The sequence below is a fragment of the Oenanthe melanoleuca genome, chromosome 11, assembly GCF_029582105.1.
Source record: "Oenanthe melanoleuca isolate GR-GAL-2019-014 chromosome 11, OMel1.0, whole genome shotgun sequence".
NCBI classification, from domain to species: domain Eukaryota; kingdom Metazoa; phylum Chordata; class Aves; order Passeriformes; family Muscicapidae; genus Oenanthe; species Oenanthe melanoleuca.
Window position 1 is genome coordinate 1,961,707 of NC_079345.1, and position 13,340 is coordinate 1,975,046.

Consider the following 13,340-nt stretch of genomic DNA (forward strand, 5'->3'; position numbering starts at 1 on the left):
TGTGAAAATGAGAAAAGGGAAGGGAAGGGAAGGGAAGGGAAGGGAAGGGAAGGGAAGGGAAGGGAAGGGAAGGGAAGGGAAGGGAAGGGAAGGGATATGCCACCAGGCAAACCTCAAATGTGGATTTTCCCAGTTCATGGCCGAGGGAAGGGTCACATCCCACTGATTTCCAGAGAAATCAGGAATTGCACAAACCACGGGTGTGAAGTCACTGGTGACCTCTGGGATCATCCAGAGCCCTTGATGAGCTCTTTCTGTGCAACCATCAAGGGCTATGAACTAAAAAATTGGGAGAAAGGAAATCCCATAAAAAAAGCACTGAACCAGGTGGAGTTGCTGGATATCGAATCCCCCAAAACCTGCTGCTCCATGGAGCTTTCCCACCCTGCTGGGGACGGGGAGCTGTGTGCACAGGCTGGGCCTGCAGCCAGGGGGGTTTGGGGCTGTGGGACTGACCGTTCTCCCTGTGCTGGAAGGAAGGTGAGAACTCTTTGGCAGTGATCCTGGCGATCCTCGCCTCCTCCTGCGCCTTCTGCGCCGCCGTCACGGCCGCCTCCGCCTTGGCCCTGGAGTGGGAGGTCCTGCAAGGCAGCACACACACAGACCCCGTTAGGCAGCTCCTCCTGCCCTGGAAAACCCCACATTTCCACCCCCCAAAACCCTCTGGCTTCGAGGAAGGAGCTGCCTGGGGAATGGAGGGATTTTCCAACACCTCCATGAGCCGCTCCTCAGCCTGGAAACCACGCAGGAAATTGGGATTTGTTCCCTTCGTGCCATTTCCCACCCCATCCTCCAGGGTTGAATTGAAAGCTGGTTTGGTGGGTTTTTGCTTTAGGGATGAAAAAAAAAAAAAAAGAAAGAACATTTCCAATCCCACCCCCACGTTTTGCGTAAAATGCTGGATGTAAATAAATACTGGGAGCAGAGGTGGGAGCGGGGGTTTGGCTCTGGTGCCACCTCCACCATCCCTTCACACATTTGGAAATGGGCACTTTCTTTCCCCCTCTGGATCAACAACTGTCCCCTGCACTCGCTGATGATTCCCCAAAGTTTTTATTTTTTGGATGGCATTTCATCCCATCACTCAGGATTTGCAGCTTCTCTGAGAACATCCTCCGGAGGCTGCTCTGCCCCTTTTTTCCCCTATCCAGGCACTTTCAAAAATTCCTGCTCCCACCCCGGTGCAGGCAGGGTTATTTATAACTCTGCTGATTTCTTTTCCCTCCAAAATCAGGCCCTCCATCTCCTTTAATCATTTTTTTTCTGCCTCTCTCTGAATTCCCTCTAATTTCTCGACATCTGCGTGGAGAGGGAGTGCCATTTCTGACAGGCTCCTAAAAATGGAAAACAGGGCCAGGAATGTGCCTGCTTTGGTTGGAAGCATTGCCAGGGCTGGGGAACAGGGTGTGAGTGTGGCTGTGCTGTCACCTGTGCTCTGCTCCTGACACTTCTCAAGTCTCTTTGCTCTAATAAACGCTTTTTTCCCAGCCTTGGAGTAGCTCTGGAAGCAAACCCAAGCTGTTTTGCAGAGTTAGTGGAGGTGGTGGAGGGGTTGTGGTGATGCTGGTGCAGATCCTGAGGGTTCTCTGTGATTGATGCACCCAAAATTGGGTTTGAATGGGTTTTTACCCACCTGGAGTGCAGCACTCAGGTGGGGACAGAGGTGTCACAGCCCTGATGTTTTTGGAGGAGCAGGGATGCCCCAAGGAGGAGCTGCAGCAAGCTGCTGGCTGCTCCCGTTTTTCATGGAATCATGGAACGGTTTGGTTGGAAAACACCTTAAAATCCATCTCATTTTTACCCCTGCCAGGGCAGGGACAGCTTCCACTAGTTCAGGTTATTCCAGGGATCCAGGGACAGCTTCTCTGGGCCCCTGTGCCAGGACCTCCCCATCCTCACAGGAAGAAATTCCCAATATTCCATCCAAATCCACCCTTTTCCAGCTGAAGCCATCCTCCTGTCCTGCCCCTCCTTTCCCTGTCAAAGTCCCTCTCCAGGTCTCTTTTCAGCCACATTTTTGGCACCACTGTGGTCTGTGGGAAAGGCTGGGGCATCAAACCATAGAGCCAGCAGGAGGTTAAAATTCAGATTCTGCCTCTCTGAGCTCCTTAAACCTCTGGCATCTCCCAGGGGAGCTTCTCAGGGATGTGGATTTGAAGATCCCCATCCATTTATCCCTGTGCTGTCCCAGGGCTGGGGCTGGCCCTGCCTGGCTGCTGCACCTCCCCAGGTCCCTGCTGAGGATTAGCAAAGCCTGTGAGTGCCTGGCCCCAGCTCAGCAGCCAGGATTACCCTGTGCTCCCAAAACCCCTCCCTGGGGAGGCTGGAGCCACTCATCCCTCCCTGCCTGCCAGGGAAGGAGTTTGGAGCAGCAGCCTGAGCCATCCCAGGGCTGGGGCACACGGGGGTGGTGGCAGGGAGGGAGGTGACACTGGAGGAGCCACCACGCCAGCCTGGGGTTCTGGGATCACCCAAATTCTGCTTCTCTCTGCAGCATTCAGCACACCCTTGATGGAATCATGGGATCATCGAGGCTGGGAAATGATCCAGGATCTCCAAATCCAACCTGTGCCCCATCCCCACCTTGTCCCCAGCCCAGAGCTCTGGGTGCCACCTCCAGGGATTGCTGGGACACCTCCAGGGATGGGCACACCAACCTCCAATGCCTTCCCAGGAAGAAATTCTTCTGATATCCAACCAAATGGATTAAAATCAGCATCCCTGGGGGATGGATGCATCCCCATCCCTGGGAAACTCACTCCTGAGATTGTGGATCTGCTCATCCCCACAGACATCCCAGGATCAGCCCAGCTGCAGGGAATTTAAAAAATGGAAACCTGAGGCTTTGGCTCAGAAAAGGTTAAAAATCAATCAGATCAATGGAGCCTCCTCTGCTCCAAAACACAGCCAGGAGGGAAGGGATGCACAGGATTCCCCCAGCACACAGAACACACTTTAATTGTTTGTAAAGCTCCCTGAGACGCTGGGAGGAGTGAAAAGCAGAATTATGGAGATCCATACGTTGCATAATAAAATCCATAAGTATTCCCAAATAAATGCCAGTAATCCAGTTAGTGCTTGCCTGACTTTGTCACATCCTAAATTTACCAGCTGGCTCCTTTCTCCACGCCTGCTGCTCGTGGCGTGCTCTAAATCTTAATTCCCACTTAATTGCCTGGAGTTTATTTCCCTGGAAAAGTGTTTCTATTTTCTTTTTTTTTTTTTTTTTTTTTTTGTCCCTGACACATGGACAGGGCCTGATCTCATCACTCTGCTCCTCCTTCCCTAAGTGCTGCCATAAATTTTTTTTCCAGGATGGAGACACCAAACTGGAAACCAATGTGAAAATAAGGCTGGGGCCTTCCTGATAAAACAGAATTATGGGATTGGTTTGGGTTTGGAAGGGACCTTAAAGATCATCCTGTTCCTGTGGGCTCATGATGGGATGGAGGGAAGAGTGATGCAAGAGGAGCTGTTTAATTCCTCCCACTCTGAGCATCCCCAGCCTCCTCCTCCAGCTGGGATGACTCCAGGAACCTGGGACAGTGGAAGGTGTCCCTGCCTGTGGCAGGGGTGGAATGGGATGGGATTTAAGGTCCTTCCAACCAAACCATTCCACAATTCCAGGATTTTAGTGCATTTCACTAAGGCTGAGCTGGGGGAGGGTGTTTAGGCAAAGGTTGGGATTGGGAAGGCTGGGATGGTTTGTGAATTTTGAGCCCCTGTTTTGGGGGCAGAGATTCCTGCTGGGGCCAGCCTGGAATATTTCATTTATTAATTTTTTTGCCAAGCTGACTCACTCTTCTCAGAGGATGAGCGGGCAAGTGGTCAAACTGGCAAGGGGAGCTGGCAGGAGGCAGGAAAAATCCCAACCAACCAGATTCCCCCAAACCTTTGCACATCTCCTGTGATTTGGCCAGAGCTGAGAGGGGAAGGGATAATACCTGGGCCTGCTTCCTAATGCCAAGTTTATCAGCTCCAGCTAATCTATAAGAAGCTGGAATCAACTGATTTGCAAGGAAGAACTTGGCTTTTTAGGAATTCCAGCAGTGACTCTGGGCTGGGCTGGCGTGAGCAAGGAGTGGGTCCAAGGGTTTGCTGCAAACCCAGTGCTGGGGATTGGTTTAGCCAAAAAAAAGGTGAACTCCAGCAAAATCCTCAGGGATTCAGGGAGGAAGGAAGCAAAATTCAAACCAGGTGAGGCTTGAGAGGTGTTTGGGTTCCAGGAATGCTTTGGCAGGAGAACAAGTGGGACAAAGTGCTTTAAAATTAGGCTGGAAATTAGAGCAAGTTTACAGAAGCCCAGAAAGGTTTCTGAGCTGTAAATGTGACACCTGGAATCGCCAGGATGGCACCTGGAGCCACGAGATCCCTGAATCACTGATGAGTCCTTCTCCCCTCATTGTTTGGATCCATCCAGGGGAGGGATTTGCTGCCCTTATCCCTCTTTTTCCAGCGTTTTTGTACAGAAAAGAAATTCCAATAAAAACCAGGCAGCAGACACTGAGCAAACTGATGCTTGGGGTCAAAGGGAGCTCTGTGCTGAGCACAGGGAGAAATCCACATTGTTGGGAATGTAAAAATGCATCCTATGGGTGAGATTTCTGGGAAGGAAGGTCTGTGTCCCCAAATTCACATGGCAGCTCTGGCTGCTCTTTCCCCAGCAAACTTCTCTCTTCCCTGAACCCAAAGCCTGGCTGAGGGAATATGAAATTCCTGATTTATTGTTGGGATCACCCAGATCTCTCCCCCCAACCCCAACTCACACAGGAGCACCACGAGGCTGCAACAAATCCTAAACCCTTCCCACCCCATAAAAGACCCTTTTTTCGTGGAAAAGCTGGAAATTGGCTCGTTTCCCACAGGCTTCACTGGGAGTGGTGAGGATGGAGTTAAGCTGGCAGTGAGCTCATCCCTAATGAACAGCCTCAAGTTTTCCTAAGGGGCCAGGTTGGCTCCATCTGATCCACTTTGTCTCCAGGTCAATACTTCATCAGGCAGCTTTGGGGCTGGTTTTTTTCCTCCTTAAATGCATCTTTATCTTCCTATAGGAGGGGATGTTTTCTCTCCCTCCATTACAGAGCTTCATGTATTTTTCAAATGGCAAAATTCAATTAAAACACACAGCCAGCTGCAAGGAAATACTTCAGGAAAAATTCAGAGACAGCATTTGCAGGGCGTTTTACACTCTCTCATGCAAACCCCGGGGTCAGGAAAGCCTTGGGATGCACCTTGGGATGGCAAGGGATGGCTGGATGAAGGGGAAAAAGGAGATTTTCAGTGCAGCCTTCCCATGAGGCTTGGGAAGGAGGTGAGGAAAAATAGATTTTTCAGTGCTGTTTCCCCTTGAGGTTGGGATGGAGGTGAGGAAATGGAGATTTTCAGTGCTGCCTCCCCATGAGGCTGGGAAGAGACGGTTGGATAAGGTGAGGAAAAGGAAATTTTCAGCCTCCCCATGTGGAAAACCCATGAGACTGCAAAGGGATAGCTGGATGAAGGGGGAAAAAGGAGATTTTTCAGTGCAGCCTCCCCATGAGGCTGGGGAAGAGATGGTTGGATAAGGTGAGGAAAAGGAGATTTTCCCCATGTGGAAAACCCATGAGGCTTGGGAAGGAGATGAGGAAAAAGAGATTTTTCAGTGCTGCTTCCCCTTGAGGTTGGGATGGAGGTGAGGAAAAGGAGATTTCCAGCCTCCCCATGTGGAAAACCCATGAGGCTGGGAAGGGGTGGCTGGATGAAGGAGGAAAAGGAGATTTCCAGCCTCCCCAGCAGGAATCCCTTGGCACGGGGGTTCTTTTCCAGTCCCTCCGGCACAGCAGCATCCAGCAAGGAGCACAAAGCACCATCCAGGTGATGGATGCCAGGATCCCACAGCCCTCCCAGGGACATGGGATGGCTCTGGGATGGGATGGGGCAGGAGAGGCGATCCCAGCTCCCACATCCCTGCCAGAACAGGATCGATCAGCAGCCCCGGGCAGCCAGGAGGGGAGGCTTGGCTGGGCTTCCTGCTCTCCTAGATGGGACAAATTGGGCCTGAATTATTAATAACCACTGCAGACTGTCTGGTTTCCACCTCTGCGGGAGCCTCTGTGATTTAGGGCACAGCTGCAGTGCCCATCCTGCATCCCTCTGCCATTCCAGGGGTTTCTCCCGTCCCGCATCCCTCCCTCTGCAGAGGGACGAGCAGAGCCCGGAGCCAGCCTTTGTCTAGACGCGGCCCCGGGGGGATGGCGAGATGGCAGCAATTAACAACCTGTTTGTTATTTTCGCTATCAGGCGTTTATTGCCCGGTAAAAGCCGCTCCTGATCGCAGGCTGGCTCTCTCTGTGCGATATCAGACACACCAATTAGCTGGCTGGGGATAAATTCCCATTTACCTGCTCAGCTCAGGCATTTTTTCCCAGCCCCATCCCTCCGTCTGCTTTTTCCCCCCCCCACCTCTCTCCACTCCATATTCTCGCTGGAATTCTTAATTAAGGGGGGAAAAGCTGCTCGCTGTGACCTCTGACATGACGTAATGCAGCTCTGAGCAGCCAGACACGGAGCAGGTGCTGTGCATAGCAAAGAGAGAGCCAGAGCTGCCAGCTCCAGATGGAGAATTTGGGATGGATGGAGCAGGAGAGCTCCCACCAGTTGGGAAAGGATGGGATGCTGATCAAAAAAATGGGTCTGGAAGTCACATTTCCAAAGAAATGCTCAAATCCTTTAATCCTGGGGGGAAAAAAAATCACCTTGATGTGTTTGTTGCTGCCCAAGAAAGCAAATTACAGAGGAAATGTTGTGGTCAAAAGGCCAAATCCAAGTTTCCCTGTAGTTTTAGAGTGGGAAATGTCACATTAGGGGGGAAATGATTCCCAAGGCAGCTGGGAGAGCTCGTGGGCAGCTGGGCCATGGAATGCTCCAGGTCTCCCAAATTCACAGACAGAGCTGGAGCCAGTTCCTGCTCAGCTCACTGCTCCAGGCACCTGTGCCAGAGCCTTCCCTATCTTTATATTTTGGGAGTTACAAATGGGGAGTGAATTCACCGAGGAATCTTTCGCCATTTTGCACCAAAATTCCATTTTAAAATCTAAGTAAATGGAAAAAAAAATATCCCAGGCTGTGTCCTTGTGTCCTGTGCCTTGTCTTGGGGTGGCCAAAAGGAGTTTTGCTGGAGAACTGAATTCACAGGATGGAAAAGTGCAAAGTGTCAATGACTCAGGGGACAGGGATGGGCCATGTCCCCAAAATTCAAAACAGCTCAAACCACATCCCTGAGCTGGGTCATTCCCAGTGGAGAAAGATGAGAGCATTGAATGCCAGGATCATCAATCCCAAAAAGGGATTTCTATATTTTATCCCTGTTTTTACTAAACAAAAAATGCCAAGAAAATCCAACTGCATATATTTAAAAGGCTGGGCCAGGTGGGGCTGGTACCCAGAGGCACATCTGGGATGCTCCCAGCATCCCCCAGGCCAAGGAACTCATGGAATAAGCAGGGCCAGGCACATTCCTGCAAATTTCCCTCCCAGGGACTTCCCCTCCTTTGAACTCAGTGCCCCCCAGCAAGGACAGAGCTGATGGGCTTTGCAGGGAGATGATGCCCTGAGTATTATTCACAGCTGGCCAGAAAATCAACATCTGGAGAGGGAGCCTCATCCCTGGCCATCTGTCCCTTGAGAATCATTAGAGGCTTTTTTTCTTTTTTTCTACAGCCAAGGGAAAAGAAGAATAAGAGAATTTGGGCAAAAAACTCCAGGTGAGGGAGGTGTTGACAGAAAAGCAAAGCTGAGCTGGCTGCTGAATTTCAGTTTTAATTTGGATGCCTAAAAAGAAGGAGTTAAACCAAATTCCAAAGCAAACCACACCAGAACCACAAAGAAAAATCTTTTTTCCTCTCCTGACCCTTCTCCTGAGCTGGGTCATTCCCAGTGGAGAAAGATGAGAGCATCAAATGCCAGGATCATCAATCTCAGAAAAGGATCTCTTTATTTTATATCCCTGTTTTCACTAAAAAACACACCCTGTGACCCCAGAGAGCGACACACAGAGATGGGACAGGATGGGGTGGATTTGGGATGTGGTGGCAGCAAGGCTCTGCTGTCCCAGTTGGAAGCAAAGGGAACTGCCCACCATGGAAAAAGGAGGTTGGAGATGAGCTAAAGTTGAAAATTAAGTCCCACTGGGTGCTGGGCTGAGCACTGGACATGGCCACTGTGGGATTTTAGGGTGCTCAGCACCCTGAAGAATTGGGACTTTCTCAGTCACAACTTTAAGGGGATAATTGGTCAGATCCATGGGTTAAATCCCCCTGGGATTTTCAGGGGGGAAATTTGCTTAGCAGGGTCTATGGTCAAATCCTTTAATTTCCTGGATTAGAAAGTCAGGACAGCTTGTCATTTGTCCTGTGGGGAGGAGGTGACAGAAACCTCATTGCTTGGGGCTTTTCAAACCAACTGCAAGAATGTGGAGAGCCTGGAATGCCCAACCCATTCCCTGTGCTCCCCCCAGCATCCCAAACTCGGGGGAGGAGGAAAATACTCAATAATTTGGCTCAGCTCTTTTTTTTTTCCTCTTGGTTGCGCTCCTGGTATTAATTGTCCTCTCCCTGGGGAGGAAAGGGTTTGGGGAGGAACAAGGATGGGGTGTTGGGGATGTTGCTGAAGGGAAGAGGGTGGGAGCAAGCAGGAAACCCAAAATGGGATTTGGGAGAAGAAAAAAGCACAGAGACATCTCTCATGAGCTGGGAAAGCAGCAGAGAGACCCCAACCCTTCCCCTTGGTTCTTCTGCACCCTCAAACTTTGGGATGCAGCATCCCAGGGACAGGGCTGGGGGGTTTGGGGAGGGATCTCTCCTTCCCTGCCCGAAATCCCTGGGAAAAGCAGCAGAAAGGAAAAGCAGGGGTTGGGTTTGTGGTCTTGTTTTCATTGTATTTTGCTTTCCCCCCATGTGTGATGAAGGGCTGCTCCACCCAAAATTTACCAGGAAGGGGATTCACCAGTTTGTGCTGGGCAGGCAGGAGGTTCCTGGGGGATCTCCAGGGCTGGAATGGTCCCACATCCCTCCTGGATTTGTGATCTGACACAAACCATGTGGATTTGGGGGATCTTTCCTGGCAGGCAGGGGAGCAGGAGAGCCCAAGGCACTGGGAATCTCTGCTCTGCCCAGCAAAGGTGGGAAAGGTTTCAGGAAGGTTTGTCACACACCTGGGCCATGGATAGGGGATGTTTTGGCTCATATTTATCTCACTGGAGAGGGAAGCTGGGAATGGCCAAGTGGGGATGAGTGGTGGTGGGTGAGGGGTGGGAGGGCAATGAAAACCAAACCCCCACTGGGCTGCTCTGCTAAAAGACACAAAGGACCCTGCTGAGGTTTTCCCAGCTGGATTATCTCACAAAGTGTCATTCCTACAAAAGGCACTTCACTGTCCAGCTGGTCCCTGGAGCATGGGGGACACATCCCTGCCCGTGGATGGGACACTGAGCCAGCCCTGAGCCAGCCCTGAGGCTGCTCCTGACTTTTGACACGGCCACAAAAGGGCTTAAGCTGCAAATCCTGTCTGAGCAGGAACTTATTAAACTGGAGTGGCAGGAGCACACAAACAGTCCCAGTGACCACAGCACAGCCTGCAGGAGCCAGGGGAGCGAGGGATGGAGGGATGGAGGGATGGAGGGATGGAGGGATTGATGATGGATGGATGGATGGATGATGGATGGATGGATGGATGGATGGATGGATGGATGGATGGATGGATGGATGGATTGATGATGGATGGATGATGGATGGATGAATGATGCATGGATGGATGGATGATGGATGAATGATGGATGGATGGATGGAGGGATGGATGATGGATGGATGGATGGATGGATGGATGGATGGATGGATGATGGATGGATGGATGGATGATGGATGGATGATGGATGGATGGATGGATGGATGGATGGATGGATGGATGATGGATGATGGATGGATGATGGATGATGGATGGATGGATGGATGGATGGATGGATGGATGGATGATGGATGATGGATGGATGATGGATGATGGATGGATGGATGGATGGATGGATGGATGATGGATTGATGATGGATGGATGATGGATGGATGGATGGATGGATGGATGGATGGATGGAGGGATGGAGGGATGGATGGAACACTCCAGGATGGCTGAGCCTGGGCTGGAGGTGGGAATGTGCCTGAGTCAGAGCTGTCCCTGTCTGATGGGGACACAGCAGCAGGAATAAGAGCTGATCCTAATCTTATGCCCTGACCCCTGGCAGCAGGGGCAGGAGCAGGGAGGTGGCAGGGAAGGAGGGAATGCTCAGTTCCATCAGCAGCAGAGCCTGTAGGAGGCTGCCAGCCCCAGCTTTGCCACTCTTGGAATGCACAGAGAAATTTTGGGGCTTGGGGAAACTGGGGGGAACAAGGGACTGTGAAGAAAATCACCTCCTGCCCCAGCTGCTCTCAGCCTTCCTCATCCATCCATCATCCATCCATCCATCCATCCATCCATCCATCCATCCATCCATCATCCATCCATCCATCCATCCATCCATCCACCTCCATCCATCCATCCATCCATCCATCCATCCATCCATCATCCATCCATCCATCCATCCATCCATCATCCATCCATCCATCCATCCATCCATCCATCCATCCATCCATCCATCCATCCATCCATCCATCATCCATCCATCCATCCATCCATCCATCCATCCATCCATCCATCCATCCACATCCATCCATCCATCCATCCATCCATCCATCCATCCATCATCCATCCATCCATCCATCCCTCCATCCATCCATCCATCCATCCATCCATCCATCCATCCATCCATCATCCATCCATCCATCCATCCATCCATCCATCCATCATCCATCCATCCATCCATCCATCCATCCATCCATCCATCCATCCACCATCCATCCATCCCCTCTGTGTTTCCCCCCTGACTCTCTGAATCCCTCAAGGAGAGGATGGAGAGCCCAGGAAGGGATGGGGGGAGCACATCCACTCCACACCAGACCTGTGGGGTCCAGGTGATGCCCTCAGTGACCCCAGCAGTGCCCAGCTCACGGGCTGAGGTGACTCCTGCAAATCCTGAGCTCCAGCTGGGAACAGCAGCACCTCTCCAAAGGGCCATAAGCAGAGAAATCCTCCCTGGGCTCAAAGTTGCCCAGAGAGGGGCTGGTGGGACACCCTGCCCCACCTGGGCACCAGCTCAGCCCCATCCCTGCAGCCAGCTCAGCTCTGCCCCACCCTGGTTTGTTTGTCCTGACCCAAGCAAGGGGACACAAAACCCTTTTGGGGCCCTTAACCCCCACCCCTCCTCCTCCTCCTCCTCCTCCCTCTCCATCAGCAGGAGCCCCTCGGGCAGCACGAGGCAGGATTAGGGTCAGCCCCCCCAGGCACCCAAAGAGCAGCAACCTGAAATCAGAGCAGCTCAGACAATGGCAGAGCTGCAGGCTCAGGCAGAGCATTAAGCAGCAGCATTACCAGGGCTGGGGACAGCCAGTGGGGACATTAAAGGGACCAGGGAGAGCCGGTGGGGACATTACCTCCACTCACAGAGCACGGCTTTTCTCACAGCAGCTTTGTTTTCCTCTGAGTTTTGCCCGGGCTGTGTTTCCATTTCTCTCAAGAAAATTCCTGTTTGGCTCTCAGAGCCCCCTGCACTTTGCTGCTCAGCTCTCAGGGGCTTTTCCTGTCAGCTGTGCACGATGCTTTGCCCTCTCTGCAGCGTCCTGAGGGAGCAGCCAAACATTCCCCTTCTCCCCTCCTCACTGCCAGTTTTGCCTTCATTTCCTTCCTTTTCCTATTTTCCTCCAGTTTTCCTTTCTGAAGTTGAATGACACTGTGCTAATTTGTGGCCCAGCTCCTCCTGGGACTGTGGAGCTTTAATTATATTTTTTCTCCTGCCTGGTGCAAGGCTGGGCTATAATTATGGCAGGAAGAGCATTACTTAGGACTGACCTGGGAGCAGCATTCCCTCTGGGAGCCAGGGCACTGGCTGCTCCCAGGAATTCTGATTTAAGGTGCTGGACAGCAGATCCCCCATGCTGGAGAGGAGCAAAGTGCCACCCATGACACCAGTGATGCTCCCATAACCAGGCCAGCCACTAATTACAAACCCCTGGACTGTGGAAGGAGGAAATCCTGGAGTTGTAGGGTCTGTCTGCTTTGCTTCAGAACAGCAATAATCCATCCTGGAGAGCTGGAGTGAGCCCTGACATTCCCTGTGCATCCATCCTCCACACACGTGGCTGTGCCAAAAACCAGGGGCTGGGATGAGCTCCCTGGCCCACCTTTGCTGCCTGGATATTTTATTTTATTTTATTTTATTTTATTTTATTTTATTTTATTTTATTTTATTTTATTTTATTTTATTTTATTTTATTTTATTTTATTTTATTTTATTTTATTTTATTTTATTTTAGTGGATGATGTCACACCAGTGCCTACAGATAATTCTCCTGAGGTGTCAATTAGCACTAATGAGGGGCTCAGGGTGCCCAGTGCACCCTCCCTCCCTGCAGGGTGGCAGCAGGAGGATGGATCTGACTTTTGGCTGCTTTGAGAGGGAATGAAGAGCTCCCAGAGCACCCAGAGAACACCCTGAACATTCCTTTGAGACAGGCTGGAAGGAGCTCCCTCCTTGTCTCCCTCTGAAAACTGGTGATGGAATCATGGAAGGGACCTCGGAGCTAATCCAGCTCCACCTTCCCCATCCCAGGGAATAGATCCAAACTTTCTCCTTGCACACTTCCAGGGATGTGCAGGAGTTCCTCAGCCCCATTCACATCCCTTCTCCCACGTTCACTTCACCTGAACAATCCCAGTGAATCAGAGGGAATGATGCATTCTCCCATTTTAATCCCAGCAAAGAAAGTTCAGGAGGATCTCCTCTCGACCCTAAAAGAAATCCCTCAAAGGAGCAGGTATCCCTGTGCTCTACTCACTCTCCAGCAACTTTAGGAAAGCAATTTACTTGTCTCCAGAACACTGTGTTTTTAGCCTACTTTCCTCAGGAAATGGGGCTCACTCCTGTGATTGTGCTGTTTATATATCTATATGCCATCACTCCCACACTAATAACTTTTGAACGTGTTGGCCAATTCCAACCAAATCTGACAGAGCAGCAGAGTTTTCAAAAATACTGAATTCTTACAAATTTAATGAAAGCCGTGGGTGGGCACAGATTTTTTTTTTTTTTTTTTCCCCCACCAAGGGAAAGGCTGCAGAGTGAACTCAGATCAGACAGAAAAGAACACACACACACACACACAGAGCCATGGCAGGTGATGGGAAATTGGGAGTTTTTGTTGGTGTTAAAGGGGATATTCCACCC

General features: G+C 51.0%; 1 protein-coding gene across 1 annotated transcript in view; it reads right to left on the reverse strand.

The window, feature by feature from the left end:
* Nucleotides 1–13,340, reverse strand: part of JPH3 (junctophilin 3) — a 48,956-nt gene that overhangs the window by 17,302 nt on the left and 18,314 nt on the right. The window contains exon 3 of the mRNA XM_056500945.1: nt 457–581. Coding sequence (XP_056356920.1) covers nt 457–581 — 125 coding nt within the window. The remainder of the gene's footprint in view (nt 1–456; nt 582–13,340) is intronic.